A 21,919-nucleotide genomic window follows, 5' to 3' on the forward strand; every position below is an offset into this window, starting at 1 on the left:
AGGTTCCCAGACAGGAAGGCAGGAAAGCATGTTTGAGGAATGGCAGGCGGAGGAGTTTTGCTGAATCATAGGCTTCCCTGAAGGCAGTGTTGGCGAGCTGCTGAAAGGGCTGCCTTAAAGCTTGACTGTAGTGGTCCTGAACCCACCATAAGGAGTGTTACTTCACTCAGGAGTCAGAGGGGGCCATTGAAGGTTTTTGAGGAAGGGAGTAATAACCTCACAGCTGAATTAAGCAAAGGTATACAACATGAGGGTGCCTTTTATGGAGCGCCAGCAGGCTCGCCAATGGGCAAACCCCTAAGGGCCCCCAGGTAGGAATTTGTCATCCAAGTTCAAGAAAGAAGTTGGAGTTGGAGATGGAGATTTGAGAATGTTCCCAAGCAACACTGGAACCATGAGAACAACTGAGATCTTCTATGTAGAGAATGTAGGGAAAAGAGAGATGATGGCTTAGGAGGAAATCTTAAGGGCAACCAGAATAGGAAGAGGCAGCAGGGGAAGTATTGTCAAGGAGATAGGAGGACATCCAAGAGAGCCACTTGATGGGGACTCACAGGAGATGACAGCATTTCCAGAGTGGGCATTAGTGCAAAGTGCTACAGAGGTCAAAGCCTGAGAAAAGGGGCTTGGAATCTGCCATGAGGATCTCTCTGTTAACCTTCAAGAGGGCCACTTCAGTGTAGGTGGGGGCAGGATCTTGATGACAGACAGCCCCCAAAAGAGTGGTGACAAAGTAGAGTGTGTGGCTGTAGAAGAAAGAAGAAACTAGGACAGTAAGTTGACAGGGGGTGTGTGGGGAGAGACAGCAATATCAAGTGAAGATTGACATTGTTGGCTGTGCACACACCTGAGGTCAGGGAGAGGAAGCCTTGGAGAATGAACGATTACAGATGCTGATGTTGGAATAATACTGGGAGCAGAGCAGGCTCCCACAAGCATGGGGAGAGCATAGGGAGGGCTAATCTTGCAAAGGATGAGGGAGAGCATGAAGGGTCATAGAGCTGGAGGCCAAGCAATGAGAATTTGAGTACGTCACATGTGTTGCCCTTTATTTTTGTAGTAATATCTGTGGTTGGGTTACTGATGGGAAAGTAAACATGGAGACTTGAGAGCCAGCAAGGGCGTGAAGGGGGCTGGGAGGAGTATCTGTGGATTTGGCTAGATGACCTTTTGGTGACTTGCCCCTGCCCCCAGCCCCCAGCTCATCATAGCCTGGACACCTTCCATAAATTCTTCAGGTGTAAACACTTGGCTTTATCTTAGCTTAATACTTAAACTTAATGCCTAACAATGTGAGACTATAAAATAGAAAATATATTTGTGAGATTCCTTTTGTTTCCCCTCTTCCTGGTATACGCATTTAAGAGAATAATAATAAGTCTTGTCTCTTCAGGTAGTCTTGTAGGTTCATTGCAAGGCAATGAACCTGCAATCTCTTTGTTCATTCTTTAAGACAAAGGCAGGGTGGGGCTCCGTAACCCAGGAGCAACGCTTGCTCATCTACATGGTGGAGGCTGTGACTCCAGTTGTAACTCTCACCAGGCTTCTCTCAAAGAGCTTATCGTATCTCTGTGTGTCCTCATTTTCTCACAGTTGAGTTGAATTATTTCCAGAGAAAATGATAGCATGATTCTTAAGAGCCAACTGACTAGTGTTATTTTTCAAGTCTTGACTTGTCTGGTTACAGATCTAAACCTGTCCTTTTTTACTTGTGATCTTCTTACAAGTTATGTACAGTAATTTCAAGAATCTTAATTATCAGGGCAATGATTAGGAGGTTTCCCTGTTTTCAGGTTCAAGTCAGTGTCAGTTTCAATGCTTTCAGCTAACAAGTTTTCTTAAAAGAGAAAATATCCACAGTGCAGCCTGCTTTAACTGTTAAATAACCAGGACACTAAGTAATAGGCCACGTTCAATGGTAGACCTTAGACTAAATCTCAATTCAGATCTAGCTCTGGACAGTATCATCCTCCCCGTGGGTTCTTTTCTTATTTCAGTCACTAAATTTGAGTTGGATAGGATAGATTATTAGTTGGAAATCATTTGGTTGGAAGTAATAGAAGCCCTTCTGTAAATAGTTTAGCTTTAAAATTAAAAGAAAATAAAAGAATGTATGGATATCGGTGCATGTAACTTAGGTGGATTGACTTTAAGCAAGGCTGTATCCAGGGGCTTAAACAGTGTTGTCAGGATTCTGTTTCTGACTCTTCCCTCCCTGTTTGGCTCCATCATCACTGGGAGCCTCAACTCTGCATCTTTAGAACTTAAAATCCCAAAGAAGAGAGCCCCGCTTCCTTCCAGCTTCCATATTCCAAACTCAGGGAAGTCCATCCCTGAGCCAGTCACCATGCCCTGAGAAATGAAAGACTCTGGCCAGCCTAGGTCACACATCCACCTGGGATAAGGTGGTGAGGCATCTTAAGTGGTATCTCACCAGGATCAGAGGAGAAGGTGTCTCCCCGAAGGGAAACTAAAGAGGAGGAAGAAAGGGATGCTAAGTTAGCAAAACCCAAAGAGGTCTACTCTAAATACCATCGCACAAAACCTAAACAGTAAACACAAAGAGCTCTTCCAGTCTGTGGTTATTTTTGAAAGGCTCTCAAGGTTTATTATTTGTAGTTGCTAATGTTGGTTGTGATTTTCCCTGGAGTGACATCTAGATGAAAGCAACGAAGGCTCCCCCAGGCTTTGACTCAGTGGAGAGCCATAAAGTGACTTTGGGAGGAATGCACATAATTTTCAATGTTCCTTTAAAGTCATCTGTTTCTCTAGGGTCTGTACATCGACTTGAATTGGTTCCAATAAAAAGAGTTTGCTTCAGCAATCATCTGGTTTCAGTCAGGCCAGAAAGTAAACCATGAGAAAAGATTTGGGCACTCAGGTCCCAACTGAAAGTAGGAAGTACAGAGGTTTGTGAAGTTAATAGATGTAAAAAGGGTGATGCTGAGAGAGACTGAGGGAGAGGGAGGAAGGACACCCAAATGCATGTTGATGGACACACCCTGTCACAGCCCAGGTTCCTTCCTTTGTTCACAGCAGTGAGCTGCCTCACGTTTCCTGCCCTGCCTTCCCTACCACGCGCAGGCCTAAGTGGTTCCTGCACTACTCTGTCACTACAGAACTGTCTCAGAAGCTTGTTTAGTAAAATGCCATTTTCCCAATCTTCTCACCACCACACCTACAGGCTATATCTTAGTGCAAACCTCTGTGATAACACAAACAAGAAGAATGCTTAAATTAGACAGCTGTCCAATTAAGGTGGTATTTCGCCACTATTTTTAAACCACAGTGATATGAGCATGCCTGGTCCCCTCCCCTCCCTGATGGATAGCCAGTCTGTACAGCACATCCAAAATCCCCTCTGTCATAGATCTTTCTATAAAGTGTTGTTGAAAATAGATCCAGTAAAGCCGACAGAGATATAAGAGCTTTATTTAATTCATGTGAAGGCTTTTTAAAAATTATCTCATATATTTGAGGGAAACCTGTTCATCTCACTTAATATGACAGTGTCAGCATTACCATCTAGCTCAGAGAAAATGTAAATCGTGATTGTTCCCTCTCTTCATGACTTAACAACAAAAATGTTTGTAGTTTCCAAGTGGCAGTTAGACACATAACAAAGCCAGAGTTAAAAAAAATCATCAATTCTTGGTTTTCAAAATACGTAGAAAACTCAATGAAAGGTTATAGGATTTGTGATAGTAATGCCCCCATTCTACTTGTACTCACTATTTAGTAGTTTGCCAGTGTTCATATTCTAAGAATGAATCTCTAAAGTCTTCCTTCTGGACCGGCAATGAGGTTTCAGTTGTATTTCTTTTGATCTTCCTGATGATATTCAAGTGAGCATTATTAATAAAATTTTATAGATGATAAAACAGAGGCCCAGAGGGGTTAAGGGTCTTGCCAAAGTCACACAGCAAGTAAAGGATGGTCCAGGGGCTCCTCCTTTGGTCCAGTGCTCACTCCAACCCTCCAGGGCTGTGTCTTTGGTCTGTGAAGCTCATCCTCTAGTGGTTCCGTGTGTGATTTGCCCTGTTTTCCTGTCATTCTTTCACCGCTGCCCTCAGGCAAACCAGACCCGCTTTTCCTTTGCTTTATGCAGTTGGGGTGCCGCAAATGAGACAGGAAGCAAGGATGTCTTTCTTGGTCATTGTTAGACTTCCTGATACCTCTGCTCCCATCTCCCTGGGTCAGTCTGGGCATGGTGAGGCTCCCTTTCTCATCCTGGATGGCAGGGCAGGCTGCCACATGGTGCGTTGGTTGTGAATTTTGGGCTTGTGTGGGAAGATTTAGGAAGCTATACAAACAAGGAACTAAGATCTCCAACATGCCTTCAATCCTGGCTTTGTTTCATATCTGAGAAATGTATTGGTGGTAAATGTGCTTTTATATTAAGGAGAAACCAACACACTAGAATTTTGTGGAAACTATTTCAATGCAATTCTAATGATGCTCAGAAACTGGGCTTGCTTTGAAGGAAAGAGAATGAGTGAGAACTAAACAAGGGTCCACTTGCCCAACTAGCAGCAAAGCCAATTTACTGACACCAGGTTGTGGTGAAGGAGAGTACAGCATTTATTGTAGAGCCAAGCAAGGAGGACGGGCAGCTCATGCTCAAAAGACCAGAACTCCACGATGGCTTTTAGTGAAAGGGTTTTAAAGGCAAGCTTAGTGGTGTGGCTTGCAGGGTGTCTGATCAACTCATACACAGTTCTCTGATTGGTTGATGGTAAGGTAACAAGGTGATGTTATAGGAATCTCAGTCATCAACTTTCTGGTTCCAACCCATCTACACGCTGGTGGTCGGCATGCAGTTAACTTCCTCCACTGGGTGGGGGTTTTAGTATCTGTAAAACAACTCAAGGATATGGCTTAGGATATTATCTATAACCCTTAAGGAGAAACTAAAGGTCTTTGACTTTGTTTTATGGCTCAGCTATTATTATTTTGTCTTGTTTGACTGTGTTCCTTTGTTCTTGTTGTTGTTTTTTCACTTCTCTGATTAAATTTGCTCTTTCAAACTCTGGGAAGGCCTAGGAGACTAAAGCTTTTATACGAACAAGAGGCAGGGGACATGGGGGGTGGGGCTGTCCCCAGGAAGTCCTCACAGGGTATTGCTTGGTTTCAGTGGGACTAGAAATTTAATTCCAAAATTTCTTGAGAGACTATAAGGGAATTAATTTATATTTTGATTAACTTTTTAAAAAATCTAGCCATCACCTGGCCTGTCCCATCCCAACCCCCACTACATTTATTCCCTAGGGCCTGGGCCCTTGGTGGTGATATGTTTCGTGTTCTGTTGCTTTGATCAGCTTGCCTGGGCCCAATGGCAGGGACCCTGGAACCTGAAGGTGCTGACAAAGATGACCTGCTGCTGTTGAGTGAAATCTTCAACGCTTCTTCCCTGGAAGAGGGCGAGTTCAGCAAAGAGTGGGCTGCTGTGTTTGGAGACGGTCGGGTGAAGGAGCCAGCACCCACTGCGGCCCCAGGAGAGCCAGACCCCAAGCCCCAGACAGGCTCAGGATTCCTTCCTTCACAGCTTCTAGATCAAAATATGAAAGACTTACAGGCCTCACTGGAAGGTATGTACCACAGGGATTGAAATGGGTTTTTTGTTGGTTCATTTTTTGTTTTTTGAAATCCAGTGGCCTATTTTTCCTTATTTTTTTTTTAATGTTTTCTGGGTTTTATCTTATAGCCAGTGTCCTTTTTTGTTGTTTTTGTTTTTAAATTTTCCTTTTATATTCAGTGACTCTTTAGCTCAAATTTCAGAATCACATTCCAGCTTTAAGATATATATTAGGGTTTAAAATCTATTTCTTCTCATAATTTTCTCCTCCTGTTAACATTTCCTATTAATCAAAGGCTAGAGGGGTGGTTCTCAGTCTTACTGTCTTACTTTGACTTTAGACTTTTTCATGGCACACTTGAGGGATCAGATTGCCTTCACGGTTGTGGCTTGTTGACTTCGCCATCTCTTCCTGGCCATCACCCTAGCTGAGTTCTCCCACATACTCATGAGGCAACATTCTCCACGTTCCCATAGACATGGAGCTTTCTGGGTGCTTTTTTCCTCTCCATCCGGGCTTACCAGTACCCTGAGTATGCCCTCAGCTCAGCTGTTCCTGTTCTGCGTGAAACACATGGCCCAACAGTCCCCAGAAGCCCGACCATGGCAGAAGTAGAGTTTTCACACTGCTCAAAGGTGATCGGCAGCATTGGTAAGGGTTTAAGGTACTCCGAGGCTCACCAGCAGCCCACATGCTGGTTAAGAATTGCTGATGTGGGGAGCACATTGATTTCGAGTGCAAAAACTAACACTCAGGTTGAAATTTAAATTTTGATGTTTGAGTTTCTAAAGAAACAAACCTTGAGAAGGAAACCATTTTAGTATTTCAACACTTTTTTCCCTCCTTTCATGCTTTAATTGTAAGACAGGAATCACTGTTAAGAAATTCTCAAATTGTTTTGGTTTTTCCATGAATTTAGGCTATCTCCTTAATAAACAACGTGTTTATCTGGCACTTAAAGCTGAGAACAAGTGGCAGAGCTGGAATGATTAAGTAATTATGGGCTATTAAATTAAAAAAAAAAACACCTCATGTCTTTGGAGATGAGATCATGGACATGACAAGAGTTGGTAGGCAAGACCAAAAGAAAAGTCTTCACTCTTTTTTATGAAATATATGATTCCTTTCATCTTCCTTTTTGAGTCCTGTTTTGTAGCCATCTCATTTATTCTCAGTAATGGAGTTAGAGATAGGAGGGATAACTGCAATCCAAAACTACATCTCTGCCCCGAGTTTCACCCCTGGGTTTCACCACCTCTTTTGCTGGGACCTCAGATGAGCAAGGCTGACAAAGACTGGGTTTCACCACCACCCACCTGTGACAGAGGCACTAACAAGGCGTGGGAGAGTCGGGAGAGGCAGGGGCCGGAGCGGGATCCACAGCTCAGAGCTGGGGGCTGCTGGAGACTCTCCAGCTGTGCTGGAGGATGAATTCCCCCTGGCGCCCCCAGCTTTGGAGACACCAGGGCCCCTGCTGCTGCCCAGGAGCAGTGGTGGCAGTGCTCCTCCCTCGCTGGTGCGGCCAAGTGTCACTCTATTGTGAGCACCCCAGGCTGACACTGAGAAGTCAGAGCCACACGCCCTCTTCCTGAGCAGGTAGAGCAAGAAGATCTCAGCTCAGGCCCAGGGCGCTGTCCCCAGAACTCCGCCTGAGAGCTAGGACAAGTGTGGTGGCTGTGGGCTTTGCACTTCAGCCTTGCCCCATGGCCAGGAGAAATGCACACGACCACACTTGGGTCTAAGGAGGGAGGTGATCTGACGGCAAGAGAGATGCAAGCTCGCGCTATGAAAAGAGAAAGAGGTACTTCAAAGGGAGGCCATTTATTTCTCAGGCAAACAGAGTCTCAGTGGAGGTTACCACCCCAGTAGCACTTCAGCAAGTTTCTCATTTGTCCAACAAGTATTTATTGAGTCCTCTGGGCGCCAGGCACTGGTGATTCACCTGAGAACAAAACAGACAAGGCTTCTGCCTTCCTGGAACTCACATTCTAATGAAGAGGAGATAATGAACAGTAAACATAATAAAATTACATTGTAGCTTAGAAAGTGACCAATGATATGGAGAAAAGGAAGAAGTAGAGCCAGAGATAGTGTTGGGGGAATGACAGGGTAGATCAGGTATGGTCGAGGGTCTGCAGGAGAAGCACCGGGGTTGGAGTGAGAGAGAGAGGCACTTGGAGAGGAGACGGGTAGGGCCACATAGGGCCTCATAGCCTTTGGAAGAACTCGGAACCATCACAGCATCTTGGACCAAGGATGGACATGATCTGATTTACCATAAAGGGACCATTCTGGCTGCTAAAAGTTTCCTTTCCTCTGCTGGGGTTGTACTAAGATCAATGTTAAAGGAGTTACTTTGTAACCTCTGAGTTATCCTGTTTCCTTTGCATGCCAACAGCCATAAATTGAATGGCTGTGGAGCTCAAAATGACAGAAAGAAAAGTGAACTTCAGTGTTTTAAAGAGGCAGCCCATTCAGCTTCTATACACCTACAGGTTACCAGCAGGCACCCCCAACAGTTCTGCCCCAGTGCTGCCCTCTGATTCAGGAAACCTTCAAAACACATGTACAGATAAAGAGTGGGCTCCCTGCTTTGATGATTGATCATGTAATCCAGTTCTAACCATATTCTGTGCTTTTGTCAGGACTCCCTCCAACCTCCTAAAAAAAGAGCAAAAGGTGGATGTTGGCTCTAGCTTTTTTTCCATTGCATCCATGGTCTAGAAAATCCATCTATACACATGAATTGCAAAAGAATCTAAATAATTATTAAACTTTTGGCACCTCATATTGAAACTACTTCCCCTGATTATCCAGATCATCTCAAAAACTAAATCAAATAAACCACTGAAATAAGTAAGTAGTCAAACTAAACGTGGAGTAGAAAGGCTCATTGGCATATTGGCTCAGCGAGGCAAATGGTGGTAGGGAGTTTAAAGCCTGGGTTTTATTCTGTAAACTCCCTTCCCTGCACTCACTTTGCAGCAATTGGTCAGGCTACTCATTCTCTGGGCCTTTGCCTTCTCATCTGTAATACGAGGTATTAGACTCACTAATCTATCAGGAGAGACCCAAGTCATCTGAAGGAGCTTTCTGCTTTTCCACAAATGTCATCTTCTTATCCCTGGGTTAACCCCTACTTCAGAGATGCTGACGTCTAAAACTGTTTGCTTCTGTGACTTTGCCCTTTATCGTGGTAAAATAATAAGAACCAGCACTCCCTATGGCATGCACTGTGGGCCAAGCACTCCCATGTGCTTTACGTGTGTTAACTTACTTCATCCTCACCACGCCCTTCCCAGGCAGGTACTGGCATCATCTCCAACTTACAGCCTGGGAAACTGAGGAACAGGGCAGTAAGTAATCTGCCCAAGATCATACCTCTGGTAGGAGGCAGGCCGGACTGTGGGCCTGAGCCGCCAGACTCCGGAATCCATGCCTTTCCCCATTCTGTTCTGTTGCCTCCAAGTACCATGTCTCTGAGGACAAATGCGATTCCCGGACGGGCTCCCTCAGGCCTTGCCTTGGGTGCTTCTGGAGGAGCAGGACTTGTAAAGACTGTTATCCTGGCTCTGGGCATCCTGGGTGTGCACAGGGATGGGGGTGGGGGGGAAACCATGCAGTCGTGGAGGAGGCATGTGGGTGTGGGAAGGCAGGGTTGTGTCAACCACAAAAGTTGGGTGACATTCCAGAATAGAATATATGAAATCGAGATTGTCTACAAAAATCTTCGCCTGTGCTAGCCATCGCCCCCTCATTCACTGTAGTGCTGTCTAGCTCAGTCTCCCCACCGCCTTTGTAGCTCTTTGTAAGGTCCTGGCAGAGCTGTATCCTCAGGGGCAGTGTTCAGAGGACAGAGGTGGGTGGCTCCAGGCCACAGCCGCAGATACCTCAGCGCCTTTCCGCACTCCAAACCCCCTCCCTCCCCCTCCCTCCCCCTCCCTCCTCCACCTCTTCAGTCTTCTCGCCTCCTCATCTCTCTGTTCTCCTCTGCCTTCCTCTCCTCTCTGGCCTTTGTCCTCTCCTTTGCTCTGGGGAAGTAGAAAGGAAGGGGGATTTAGTAAGAGAACAGTGACATCTTCCTTCCCCCACCTACTTCAACCTCTAGGAGAGCAAAACAAGGAACTTCCATTTAGGATCAAGTTGTGCTTAAAATTTTTAAGGAGTCAATTTTAGCTAGACTTTCTAAGGGTTTCTGAAGTTGCCAGCATGATGGGGCTGGGGTTTTCTGTGTCATACAGTGATGAGAAAATTGTACCTTCCTGAGGCCTCTTAAAGTGAGTAGGAAGAGGGCCAGCCAGAGGGGCTGCCTGAGGTAGAGACCCGGCAAGGCTGATGGGCCTCATTAAACATTCTTCTTAATTCCCCACCAACATCCAAAATTTAATTTAGAAACAGACGCTGATACTGAAAAGATAACCATCTCCTCAAAATAAGTGCACCAGGACATCTTTTAATTTAGGATTCTGCAAACCAAAGTTAGGAGTCTTGTTCCAGATTCTCACAAACATACAGCCCTTTGTTCCTTCTGGATATTCTTTTGTTTTACCTAATTCCGAGGTGCTATTGCCATCTGGGTGGGTTTCCATTTAAAGCCAATGTAATGGAAAGCTCAGCGTGATCATTCTCTTAGATTTACCTTTCCTCAACCAGAGCTCTCCTCTTGCTGTTTCTGGCTTAGCCTTGCTCCAAGCTAACATGTTTCCAGAACTCAAATGGAATAATGTGAAAGAAAAGGCTGTGGGCCGCATTTAAAGATAACCTGAACACAGAGCGTGAGCCATTGGCGTTGTTTGTTCCATCAAAGAAGCAGCACTTTCTAAGCCTGCTGGGCACATCCCCAGGTCTTGGGTATCTGTAGAATTTAAGTGCCTCCGTTAGTCCACAGAAGGAACCTTGGTGACCATCTACTCTACCCTCACTTTATAGATGAGGAAATCAAGGGACCCCAGAAAGGTCTCATGACTTGCCAAGCATTGTGGTTTTATCCACCATTCAGATAAGGTCTAAACTCCTCAGCTTGGCTTACAGAGTCCTTTAAGGCCTGCCCCGTTCTCGTCACTGCCCATACCCCCCACGCCTTTACTTAGCATGACTCAATGACCTTGTTCAGCTGGAGAACCATGTATTTATTATGTCTGTAAGCTGGACTCCAGGGAGTCTGACCCTACCCTCCTCTCAGAGCACTCCACCCACCTGCATGCTCATGATGCTTGTTCTGCTTGGCTAACTTCTCATCCTTCAGGTTCTCCTGTTCAGTGTCATTTCATCCAGGGACTCCCCCAGCAGTCAGTGTTAGGTGTTTCTGCTCTCCATTCCCTTTACACCCAGTACTTAATCATTCCTCTTATTTCACCTCATTATAAAATTGATTTAATTTTTTGTCTGCTTTAGGTTGTCATGGGCAGGGCCCATGTGTGTGTTGCTTACCATCATATTTCCCAATCATAGCTCAGTGCCTAGAAAAGATGTTCGACAGAGACATCTGGATGGATGGGTAGATGGATGGATGGATGGCAGGCAAGAAGGAAGGGAGAGATCAACTGACATTGAATCACTAATAGGAAAGAAAACAGTCCTAAGACAATCTCGGGGGTTGGTTCTCATGTCTACTGACTTATACAGAAATTGAGATTCAACTTAGATTTACTGAGGGCCTGCTGTTTACAGCCTCTGTGTTCCCTCGTTTCACCACCAAGATCCCATTTTATCCATACAACAACCTAATGAGGCAGGAATTTTTATCCACCCTTTGCAGGTATGGAAACTGGGGCTCAGAGAAGGTGTGGACAGCAGGCTGGTGCTTGGCCACCAAGACCGTGGTCTTCCCACTTTCCCCTTCATGGCCAACCCCACCCCAGAGCGCCCTGGGCTGTGCTCATCAACCCACCCTGGGCTTTTGCTTTCCCAGTTAGTGAAATATTACATTCATGGTGAAGTGCTGCTCTGGGTGGTATTATTTTGGCTTTACTTGCTGCTCTAGCTGGCCGGTGTTATTTCTGGCTGATTTATATTTTCCCTTATGTAAGTAAAAGGGGCCAGGATTGCTCCAATAAAATTTTATATGTGTTTCCTGCAAACGGGTAGCACAGTTGACATATCACAGGAACCGACAGCTAGGCTGGTCATCTTGCTCACAGAGCTCTCAGCTTCTCCTGCCTCTACTCTTCACCACCCATCTCCTGACACAAGTTCTCTGAGGTGGGGAGACATCTTTCCAGCCACACCTTCCTGTTAAAAACGCCTCAGCCAACTAATTAGTACCAACTAGACAACAGTTGATGGCAATTACAGGAATATTAGCAACAGTAAGTTCTTGTTAAATAGCATTTTTTTTCCTGATAGAAGCCAAGACATTTGAAGTCTGGCTTGGCGTTCCATCCATAATTACCCTAGTTGCAACCCTCGCCTAAATAATTCCCGAAGTGTTATGAGTGAGGGTGAAACTGCAGCTCAGTTTAGTATTTGCTTAAAATATATGTATATAGCTGGTGTCACAACTGTACCATTTTCTCCCCTCATGTGCATATAGTTGGATGGTTAGACTTATGCTTAATAGCTGTTCTGAGGAGAGATTGTGATTTGGCAAACTGGCTGCTGTTTCTGCTTCACATTATGGGACAAGGGAATAGTGATGGGAAACTTTGAGGTATACTTTCCGCATCATCTTAGTCCCCAAAGGGGGATGTCTTTATGCTCATCCTTCACCACGTCCTCTGCTGCAGAGAAGCCCCCAAACCCATAGATTCCACATGTCATACTCCACATATCACTTCCACATGTTCATGAGTGTTTAGATGAGCAATATTCAAAAATCCATAGTTACAAAGGAATCCAATTAGAAGACATTGTCTTTATAAAGGAGTCTGCCATTATAATCCTTTAAATTATAGGCTTAAAAATACAACTTGTATTTCTGGTACTTTAAAAATATGACTTGATATACAGTCATTTTATTTGTTTATAGCCATTTGGGAACATGCCCATCACATAAAGTGAGGGGAGCTCCATTTTGGTATGTGGCTTTATTTCTGCCTCCTGTAGGAAAGTGTTCCACTTTATACTCTGAAAAACACAATGGTTGAACCACCTCTTTTCCAGCATTCTCTGCCGCCATTTTAAAAGCAAATGTTGTGCATATTTTTGAAATGGGAAGAATTTTGTCATGTTCCCACTGTTTCAAATAGCATTCAGAGATCCGGGAGTGGTGGACTCCCATACCCCTCACCTGCCTTTTCTCTGCATCTGTTCAGGATCTTTCTGGAAGTGTGGGCCTCCCTGAACTCAGAGAGCTTGACAAGGTCAAGGAGCTTAAAGCTCCAGGACCTGGGAGGTGGGGTCCTGAAAGCAGACCTCTCTGTTTCCAAGGAGGGCCTCTCTCCTTGTCCCGGCTCTGGCTTCAACCAAGATGACCCTGATCCTGACAGAGATGGTGACCGTGGCAGCTCCTTGGGGACCATCTGTGGCAGGGCCTTTCACATTACACTGCCTGACAGCTGCCAAGGGTTTGTGCTTCCCTGGGCTCCACCCCCAGCAATTCTGACTCAGTGGGTGATGCCCCTGCCAGTGGCACGGGCACCATACTTTGAGAACCACTGCCCTAAGAGATGGAGGCCAGGCTGCAGGCGTTGACGAAAAGTTACACAGGCTCTGCAGAGCATAGGTGGGTCTTGACATTTGGTGTCCAGAAGAGGATTGTAGGGAAAAAAGTAAAATTGACCCAGTTAGATGCTACCTCTTTGAGCTTTATTTGGCACACGATGAAACTGCAATTTTAACTTTCTACATTTACCACTGTTTATGTGATTTGGGTTTAGAAGGAAAATGCCCATGGGCCAATTTTCTAGGAAACAGGGAGGTTATGTTACTCCTGGATTATACCAAATACTGATCACTTTTAAAAACTGCTTTATTGAACTATAATTTACATACCATGAAATTCACCCATTGTAAGAGAACAGTTCAAGGATTTCTGGTAAATTTATATTGTGCAGCCATCACCACAGTCTAGTGTTAGAACATTTCCATCTTCCCAAAAAGTTCCTTTAAAATCTGGTGCTTTTTGTTGTTTGTGAATTATGTTAACAACATGTTCAAGTACCTTTCCAATGGATAACAATACTTTTTAAACCCTCTGTGTTTTCATTATTTTAGACCCAATAAATAGGTCACAGGCCACCTGTTTCACTTGTCATTGGTTAGTCTTCATAGAGACGTTTGTGTTTACTTGCCTAAAATGAAATAATCAACCAGTGAGTATTATAGCATCTACTGTGCCAAGCATTGCTTTGCCATCTCTTAAAATAAAGCTTCATAAGTGTACTTCTCATGATTTAAAAGAGTTCTTCAATAGTTTATCTTAATTTCAATACCCATCGTGTGCCAGGTAGTGCACTAAAGGATGTAAAGATGAATAATACATGGTCCCTGCCTTCAAGGGGCTCAGAACTCTAGGAGATGAAACAAAAGCACAAGCTAATCAATATAGTACGATTCTATAATTAGGTCCCTTATCACAAATCTTAGAATGGTAGGGTAAACAAACAGCATTACCTCTTATCATTTTTGTGGCATATACTGAGTGGCTTGCTTGCTCCAGAAATTGGTTTCACTGCCCCAGCTGAACTCTGCCATCTAAACGTGATGTCTCATGGGGGCCTTATCAGAGACAAAACCTTTTCTGTAGAAAACACTGCGACCAGAGCATCCCAGTGAAAGGATACAGTTTTAACCATTTGGACCCAACAGTGGTGCCTCATCTGATGATCTACATTTCACAGTGAGAATCAACAACAGACTTAACCCACACACACCTACCTGTACCCCATTAGGTGTTACTGAGCACATTGAAGAAACAGTTCCCTGTCTCACTGAGAAGACAGGACTTACACATGAAGAATTAAAGCAGACGTGCAAAGAAGTATATGGTAAAGTTCTAAATTAAATGAGTCATGCTGAAACGTCCAGCACAGACAGTAAATACTGGGGGGGGGGGGGAAACAAGGCTTGCTTCCCCCAAAGCAGGACTGCTGAATGCCTCTTAATCATTAGGGGCAGGCAGAGCACAGGGGGGCCTTTCAGAACAGTGGGTTAGACAAGATCAATGTCATTTGTAAGGGTATGACATCAAGTTAAGGGGATGTTCTTTCCCCTCATATATTTGGACTGGACTGCCATTTATTTCTCTGTATTAACTAAACTTCCCAATTTAAATTAGCTGTATGGAAAATAAATGAACTGGATCATATTGGAAGTAGAGAAGACTAGCCATTCCCTAGTTCTGTTGCTACATTTAATGATGTTCACTTTTTTAAGCTTTCCCCATTTGTGACAGGAAAACAAAGCACTTGATTTCCTTGCAACACTATTGATAATCTTTGGTGTGACCATGAAATGATGTCACTTGGTAAGAAAAATGGGTATAAAACTGAAAGCAAAAATGCTTTAACCTTAGCAATTTCTCATTTGCTTTTCAAAATGCAGTCTCTTCCCTAGTTTCCCACACTTTTAAGGTGGGCATGATTATACATATCCACTCTCCCCTAAAACATATTCCGGGTATGAGGAACATGGGAGAAGGGTCTTTGCACACCACCCTCCTCTCTCTCTTTGAAGGCTATCGGAGTTGAGAGCCATGTGTGTGCCCCAGGAACTGATGGGGCAGTGTAACTGCCTTCCCTAGATCTAACAACCTCTGGTTTTGAACATTAGGCTGGTCAGAAAGCAATGTCAATCCTACTTCTCCTCCACGGCCAGCACCAAAGGCAAGCAGTCCAAATGGCAGTAGCCCTGCAGTGAAAGGTAATACAGTGTTCTGTCGCCCTTAAATGACAGTTGCCTTCATGTTCACTGGCCTAACACCCTTTTCTTTATTTCTTTACTAATTTTCCTTGGGTTCAAAGGAGGGGCTGCATGGGTGGAGAGTTCAGCATGATCCTAGGAACTAACATTCTAACTTTTTTCCCGGCTTAATGTCCTAATTCATAACTCCCTCTATCAAATCTAATGAGGAAGACTCAAACATCTGTCTCCATGTGACCGGGTGCTCCCCAAGATTGGGTGACAACAGTAAGGGAGAAAAGGCCACTGAGGTTGGCGATATACCCTTGCTTCCACCAGACAAGTCATTTAGTTAGTGCTTTTCATGAAGAGCCAGGTGTCTTAGTTGTCAAAAGAGGGCCTTTCGAGCTTGTGAAATCTGTTCTTCTGAGACAAAACATCTGCCTGAGGAAGATCTCATCTGTATTTGCAGCTCTCTCTCTTTCTTTGGTCATCACCCACTTTCCCTGTGTTGACCACAGGAAGTTAAAGGAAGTGTCAATTTTATTATCATCAGAAAGCATTCCCTTGATGTTTTTTAGGTGTTGTGCAAATAGTTGCACCTGGTTTTCCCTCCCACAGTGGAGATCTGGGGAATGTGAGGACCCCCAAGCCCCTGAGGTATAGTTACCTGGCTCTTCACAGCAGGGCCACACCCACCATCGGAAGGTGCTGGGAAGGGGAGGTGAGCATGGAGGGTGTTTTCACTGGTGCTGTCTCTAAGATATCTTGATATTCTCTATCAAGAACACACTAATCCTCCTAAGTCAATCAAGCCCCATATAGTTTCCTTGTGTGACCTCCTACATGACTAAAGAAAGAGAAATTACTCCCTTTTTAAAAAAAAAAAAAAAAATGATGTCTCCCCCGCTCCCACCAAGCTGTATTGGGATCTCTGAAGTCTCAGTTTATCATATCAAAATAAACCAAGTGTTTTGGGGGCTAACTGCACACAATGTGAAATTAATGTTACATAATAACGTGCACAGTTACTAACTAGTCTTGCTTGCAATAGCTTATCTCTGTAATAGATGCATTGTTATCTCATTATAAAATAATATATCCCCAAGAGACTTTGAAAAACAAAGGGAGGAGAATCAGAAGTATAAAGTGATCAGTATACTGTCTTAATGTTTAAGTGCTTTTTAGTGAAAAGATCAAAAGCCCTGTGTATGTTGGTATAATCCCATCAATATTCTCTATCACTCTCATATAACTTGGTAGCAACTTGTGCTACCAATATTTTTTGAGACTTTTCAACCAGATGGCAAGCACATTCCTAGCTGCTCTCAGCTAGAAGGATAACCTGTCAGAGAGACATTTACTTCATGCTTTTGATACTGCCACCCGTTGGAGAAAGAAAAAAAAAGCATGGGTCATCCAAGCCAATGAACTTAGATTCTCATGTGGAATGATTTATATAGAGAGGAGCCCCCAACTTATTTGTAAATCACTTGCATCAGGCACTCTTTTGAAAATGTTCTCCTCATCTGGAAAATAATTAGGCTCTGTAATCGTGGCACTCAAGAAGTTAGGGCAGGTGGTTCGGTGAAAGGACAGCTGAAGGCTGTTCCACTGAGGCTGGAGTGTAAGGGGTATGGGGGCAATTTAGAGCCCAGTGGGGAAGGGGAGGCCTGTCACAGGCCCCCTTCCTCTGATGGGAGAGGGTTAGAGAAGGCAGTGACCTTGAGAGAAGAGGGGCAGTCAGGCCTAGGTGCCATCCCCCACTTCCCCCTTCTGGACCTGTTGCTTTGAAGGCTGAAAAGAGTAACCACGGTGTTTCTCTTAACCCAGCAGATTTGAAAAGATCCCTCCAGGAAGCACCTTGCTTCTTGAGACATTCAGTCTGATTTCTGAAATGATTGATATTTCCTGGTGGTGGTGAAGCATGGGGCCTGGGGTTTCAGGCAGCTCTGCGGGCTGTGACCATCGCTGGGTGGAGGTGCAGGTGTGGGTTAACACAAAGGATCACTCTGCATTGAACTGTATACAGACCATGGTTTAAAAATGTTACTCAGCCAACCGGCCAACAGGGGGGCATGGAATACCCTAACAAGGCTTAGCAACAAAGAGCAATGGGGTTTGTCGGATTGAGCGTCCTCCCTCTTCAAGGTGCACCTGGACCCACCTGCCTGCAGCCTGGCAGAGGTGGGAGTTAGGAAGGTAGGTGTGCTTATGTTTGCTCTTCTCTCCCCAGAGCCTGCCAAGCCCTCCTCGGACCTGACTGCCTGGTTCAGCCTTTTCGCCGATCTCGACCCATTATCAAATCCTGATGCTGTTGGGAAAACCGACAAAGAACATGAATTGCTGAATGCATGAGTCTGCAGCCTCCAGGAAGGAGCCCACACGCGGCTCCAAATCAGCACACCCGGGGGCTTGCAGATGTAGGAAGTGATCAGTATGCTGTTTTAATATTTACATGCCATTTTAATAAAATGAAAGGGTCAAAGGCCCTGTTTATATTGGTATAATTATTTACTTTTATTTGGTCTAAAGGGTTCCCGTGTGTTCTCTATGTGGACCTGACGATACAGGGTGGTCTAGGAGCAGTTTCCAGGCCCACCGTTTTCCTGCCCACAACTGCATCGTGGCTGCCGATGTGTCACTGGGCTGCTACAAGGTCCAAGTTCAAAATCATAAACCTACGTTTTGTTAGGTTTAAATAAGGTGGCCTACAGCCTCAGAGGCAGCGGGAGGCTAGGGAGTCTTAAATGCCTCCTCTTGTACCCCCTTGGCCGTGTCCCCCCCATAGAGGGGGGCTGTAGGGAGAAACCCTCTTCCTGCCGAGCCACCTTCCGGAGAGCTCTGGGTGAAGCTCCCGCTGACCAATGACTCTGTCCCACGGCCCCTGCCTGCTGTGCGGTGGGTTCTCTCACGGGCAGTGAGCTTGTCAGGGCTGCACAAATCCCTCTGCGGAAAGCAGCCACATCTGCAGATCCCAGCTCTCCTTTAGTCCTCCTCTCCATGGCTGGAATTCAAAAGCATGTACTTCTGAAGCCCCTTGTGATATTAACTGTTTTGTTTTTTAAATTAAACGGAAAAGATATTTGACATGCAAAGTCAAGTTAATAAATGAGTCTGTCGTGTGGACTCAGTGGGGAGGTGCTGTGGGAGTAGATGCTGGAGAGGGACGGGGGAGAAGGGCGGGTCCCACCTGCATGAAGCTGCGGATGTGACCCATGCATCCCCCAGGTCCGGCAGTGGGGGAGGGGCGGGGACTCCTGCCAGCGCGGGCAGGGGTGAGGGCGGCAGTTGTGCGTGCGGGCACATAAGCGACTCAGATAATCCGCCTTTGTCAGAGACCCCAGGGCTGGTGTCTCTCCTTCCCGCCCGTGTCACCGGTGATGGGCTGATAGGCCACACATGTCCGCAGAAGCCCGTGGTCCACGCCTTTCACTGAGTCGGGGTGGAGTCTATGACGGACGAGCCAGGCCTTGGTTCTACGAGCTCAGCTGGGCCGAGAGGTGTTTGCCGCGCTCCTGCAGTCTCAGTCCCCAGCCCCTAAAGGGTCTCCTGGGGCCACTTCTGCACGTGCACAGAGACGCTGGGCCTGCCCAGCTCAGGGGAGGCCCAGCCTGGCGCCTGGCCTGCGGAAGGCGCTCCTTCCTCTGCGCGGGAGGACACACAGGTAAGATGGCGCCGGGGACTCGGCGGTGCGTAGGTGGCTTGTTCAGCTCAGCTCACTTCCGGGCCGGAGCAGCACGGCCCTCCACAGGGGTCTTTTTCGTTAGAATCTCATTTAGCGGATTCCTCAGCCTGGCATTCGTGGTCTTAGAGGAGATCAGTGTACAGCCCCAGGGCCCCAGTTCACTACCCTGCCCCCGCACCACAGGAGGGCTTGCTGTGCCCCTAAGCCTCCGTCTTATCTCTCGGCCTGTACGTTTGCTGCGCACTCCACCCTGGATGGCCCGGCTCCGTGCCCTCAGCCACCTTCACGATGCTACTCAGGAGCTTTCTCAGACCCCATCTCCCCCACAGGGACCTCTCAAAGTGGAGCCCGCAGTTTTCCGTTGGAGAACTGCTTCTCAGCTCCCTCCATGTCCTCCCATCTCCTCAGAAGGCCTGTGCTGTCTGCATGTGCCTCTACCACCGGGTGTTGCAATCCCAGAAAACAAGGCCTCTATTTCCCCAAATCTTCTCTGTCTCCCCACTAATGAGCACCCTGGAGGCACCTTGTAAGCCCTGGATTAATGATTGCTGAATGGAGCTGCCCTGTGTGGAATGTTGATTAAGGCCTCATGGTTTCAACCTGGGTCACATTTGTTTGCAGCTGTAAAAACCCACAGCAGCCACTGTAAGGCGTTGAAGCAGGAGGGCCTGATTCCCTCTGTCCAGGCTGGAGGCCCAGGGAGCTTGGTTGGCGGAGGGCAAGGGGTGCGGGGTTCTTTTCTGTTGAGTGGATCACTTTAAATACTAACAGTTTGCATTTTATGGTTGATCTGTGGGTGAAGGGGAGATGAGGATTGTGGTCATTGGACAGCCTTTGCTACAATTAAAAAAAAAAGGCATTTTCTCCCTGGATTTTTACATTTTTGTTTTAAAAAAAAGGTTCGGGCTTCCCTGGTGGCGCAGTGGTTGAGAGTCCGCCTGCCGATGCAGGGGACACGGTTTCGTGCCCCGGTCCGGGAGGATCCCACATGCCGCGGAGCGGCTGGGCCCGTGAGCCATGGCCGCTGAGCCTGCGCGTTCGGAGCCTGTGCTCCGCAACGGGAGAGGCCACACAGTGAGAGGCCCGCGTTTGGCAAAAACAAAAACAACAACAACAACAACAAAAAAGATTCAATTCCCTGTCCCATCTGCAGTCCTCTCGGCCAGGCTCTTGATGCCTCTTGATAGGTGTATTTCGATCGTAGCTCACACAAAGCCCCTTCAAACACCTCTCCAGTTTAAGAAGAAGCAGCTGTTGCCTGATTTTTTTTTTTTTTTTTGCGGTACGTGGGCCTCTCACTGTTGTGGCCTCTCCCGTTGTGGAGCACAGGCTCCGGACGCGCAGGCTCAGCGGTCATGGCTCACGGGCCCATCCGCTCCACGGCATGTGGGATCTTCTCGGACCGGGGCACGAACCCGTGTCCCCTGCATTGGACTCTAAACCACTGCGCCACCAGGGAAGCCCTGCCTGATTTTCTTTTAAGTGTCCTGTGTGCCGGCCCAGCCAGGGGGCTTCCTCTGTGACCCACCTCGCGGCCGGGCTGTCTTCGTCTAGAAGTCGAAGGTGCCTCACCTCTTCGTGCCCAGTCTTGCTTCTGCTTAATTTTCATCCCATGTGGTGAGGCTGCTCTGAACTCTCAGGGACATTCAGAGAGCACCTGCTCCTTGAACACTTGTATCCTTTGGAGGTGCAAGTCTCTCTTCCCCACTCCCCCTGTCCCAGCTAATATAGAAAGAATATTCACATTTATGGAGGGAGCCAGAATGTTTCTATTTGCACTTTGTAGATTCATTGCCTTCAAAATGTAATTTTAGAAACGTCAAGTTGATTTTGAGTTCTGGGAGAGTGAGAAAAGCATCCGTCAGCTTCAGAATTAGAAATGTGCCAACTTAGAAAGAACCAGCACTTGTTGTTATCAGAGGTTTATGCCCAAGAAAATGTTACCTGCTCAGAACTGGCAGCCTTGGGAGCCCTGAGTTGCCAGTTGGCGTGTAGGTGGGGCTCACCATCATGTTGTGGCCAGTGTTGACACTGGGTGTGGGCCAGGGCGGAGGCCCCCCCAAAGCTGCCATGTGAGGCTGCCTAGCTCTCTGGGTTAAGATGGCACCCACCAGACCTCTCCTGCCCATGCTTCAGCTCCAGGGGCCAATTAACCAAACTCTTATGCTTTTCTCTCTGAGACCCCTCCCCAAGGGCTGACCCTGGCAGTGGCTCAGGGCTAACTATTAGCACTGTTGGATTTTGCCAGTATATCAAAGTTGCTTCTGTCTTTGTGATCAACTAGTGTCCTCCAGACAGGCCATGGTAGTTAATCCTCTGCTTTGGTTTAAACCATCTCCCAGTCCCAGTCCCAGTGTAATAATGTAGGTCTCTTTAGCTTTGTTGGAAAATAGATTTCAGGTTGGAGGCAACTCCAAATGATTGGCAATGGCTGCCAAAATTCTGCATTGAGAAGAATTCTTAGAAATGAGTGATATTTGTGATGGGTACAGGGCAGGGAGTGGTGGCAACAAAGCTATATAATTACCAGCACTACATTAGACCTTGCCTTTCATGCAGCTTTTAGATTTAACAACTTCTTATCCTTCTCCTTCTTTCTCCTTTTCTTCTTCTTCTTTCTACTCTTCCTCCCCTTCTTCTTCTTTTAACCAAAAATGGCTAGGGGGCTTCCCTGGTGGCACAGTGGTTGAGAGTCCGCCTGCCAATGCAGGGGACGTGGGTTCGTGCCCCGATCCGGGAGGATCCCACATGCCGCGGAGCGGCTGGGCCCGTGAGCCATGGCCGCTGAGCCTGCGCGTCCGGAGCCTGTGCTCCGCAACAGGAGAGGCCACAGCAGTGAGAGGCCCGCGTACCGCAAAAAAATAAAAAAATTTAA

At 46.4% G+C, this 21,919-nt stretch overlaps 1 protein-coding gene across 6 annotated transcripts in view; it reads left to right on the forward strand.

The window, feature by feature from the left end:
- Positions 1-17,831, forward strand: part of ICA1 (islet cell autoantigen 1) — a gene marked incomplete at its 5' end in the record, with an annotated part of 145,549 nt that extends 127,718 nt beyond the window's left edge. For 4 of the 6 annotated variants that reach the window (XM_079711480.1, XM_079711481.1, XM_079711482.1 and 1 more), the window contains 2 exons: positions 5,319-5,588; positions 17,593-17,831. In XM_079711480.1, the coding sequence (XP_079567606.1) occupies positions 5,319-5,588; positions 17,593-17,714 (392 nt within the window). In that variant the 3' untranslated portion in view covers positions 17,715-17,831. Of the gene's footprint in view, positions 1-5,318; positions 5,593-15,287; positions 15,378-17,592 lie in introns of all 6 variants that reach the window. The other 2 variants (XM_079711485.1, XM_079711484.1) reach the window with 2 other exon arrangements.
- Between the last annotated feature and the right edge of the window lie 4,088 nt (positions 17,832-21,919).

Source organism: Hyperoodon ampullatus (assembly GCF_949752795.1).
Source record: "Hyperoodon ampullatus genome assembly, chromosome: 9".
In the NCBI taxonomy this organism is placed as follows: Eukaryota; Metazoa; Chordata; class Mammalia; order Artiodactyla; family Ziphiidae; genus Hyperoodon; species Hyperoodon ampullatus.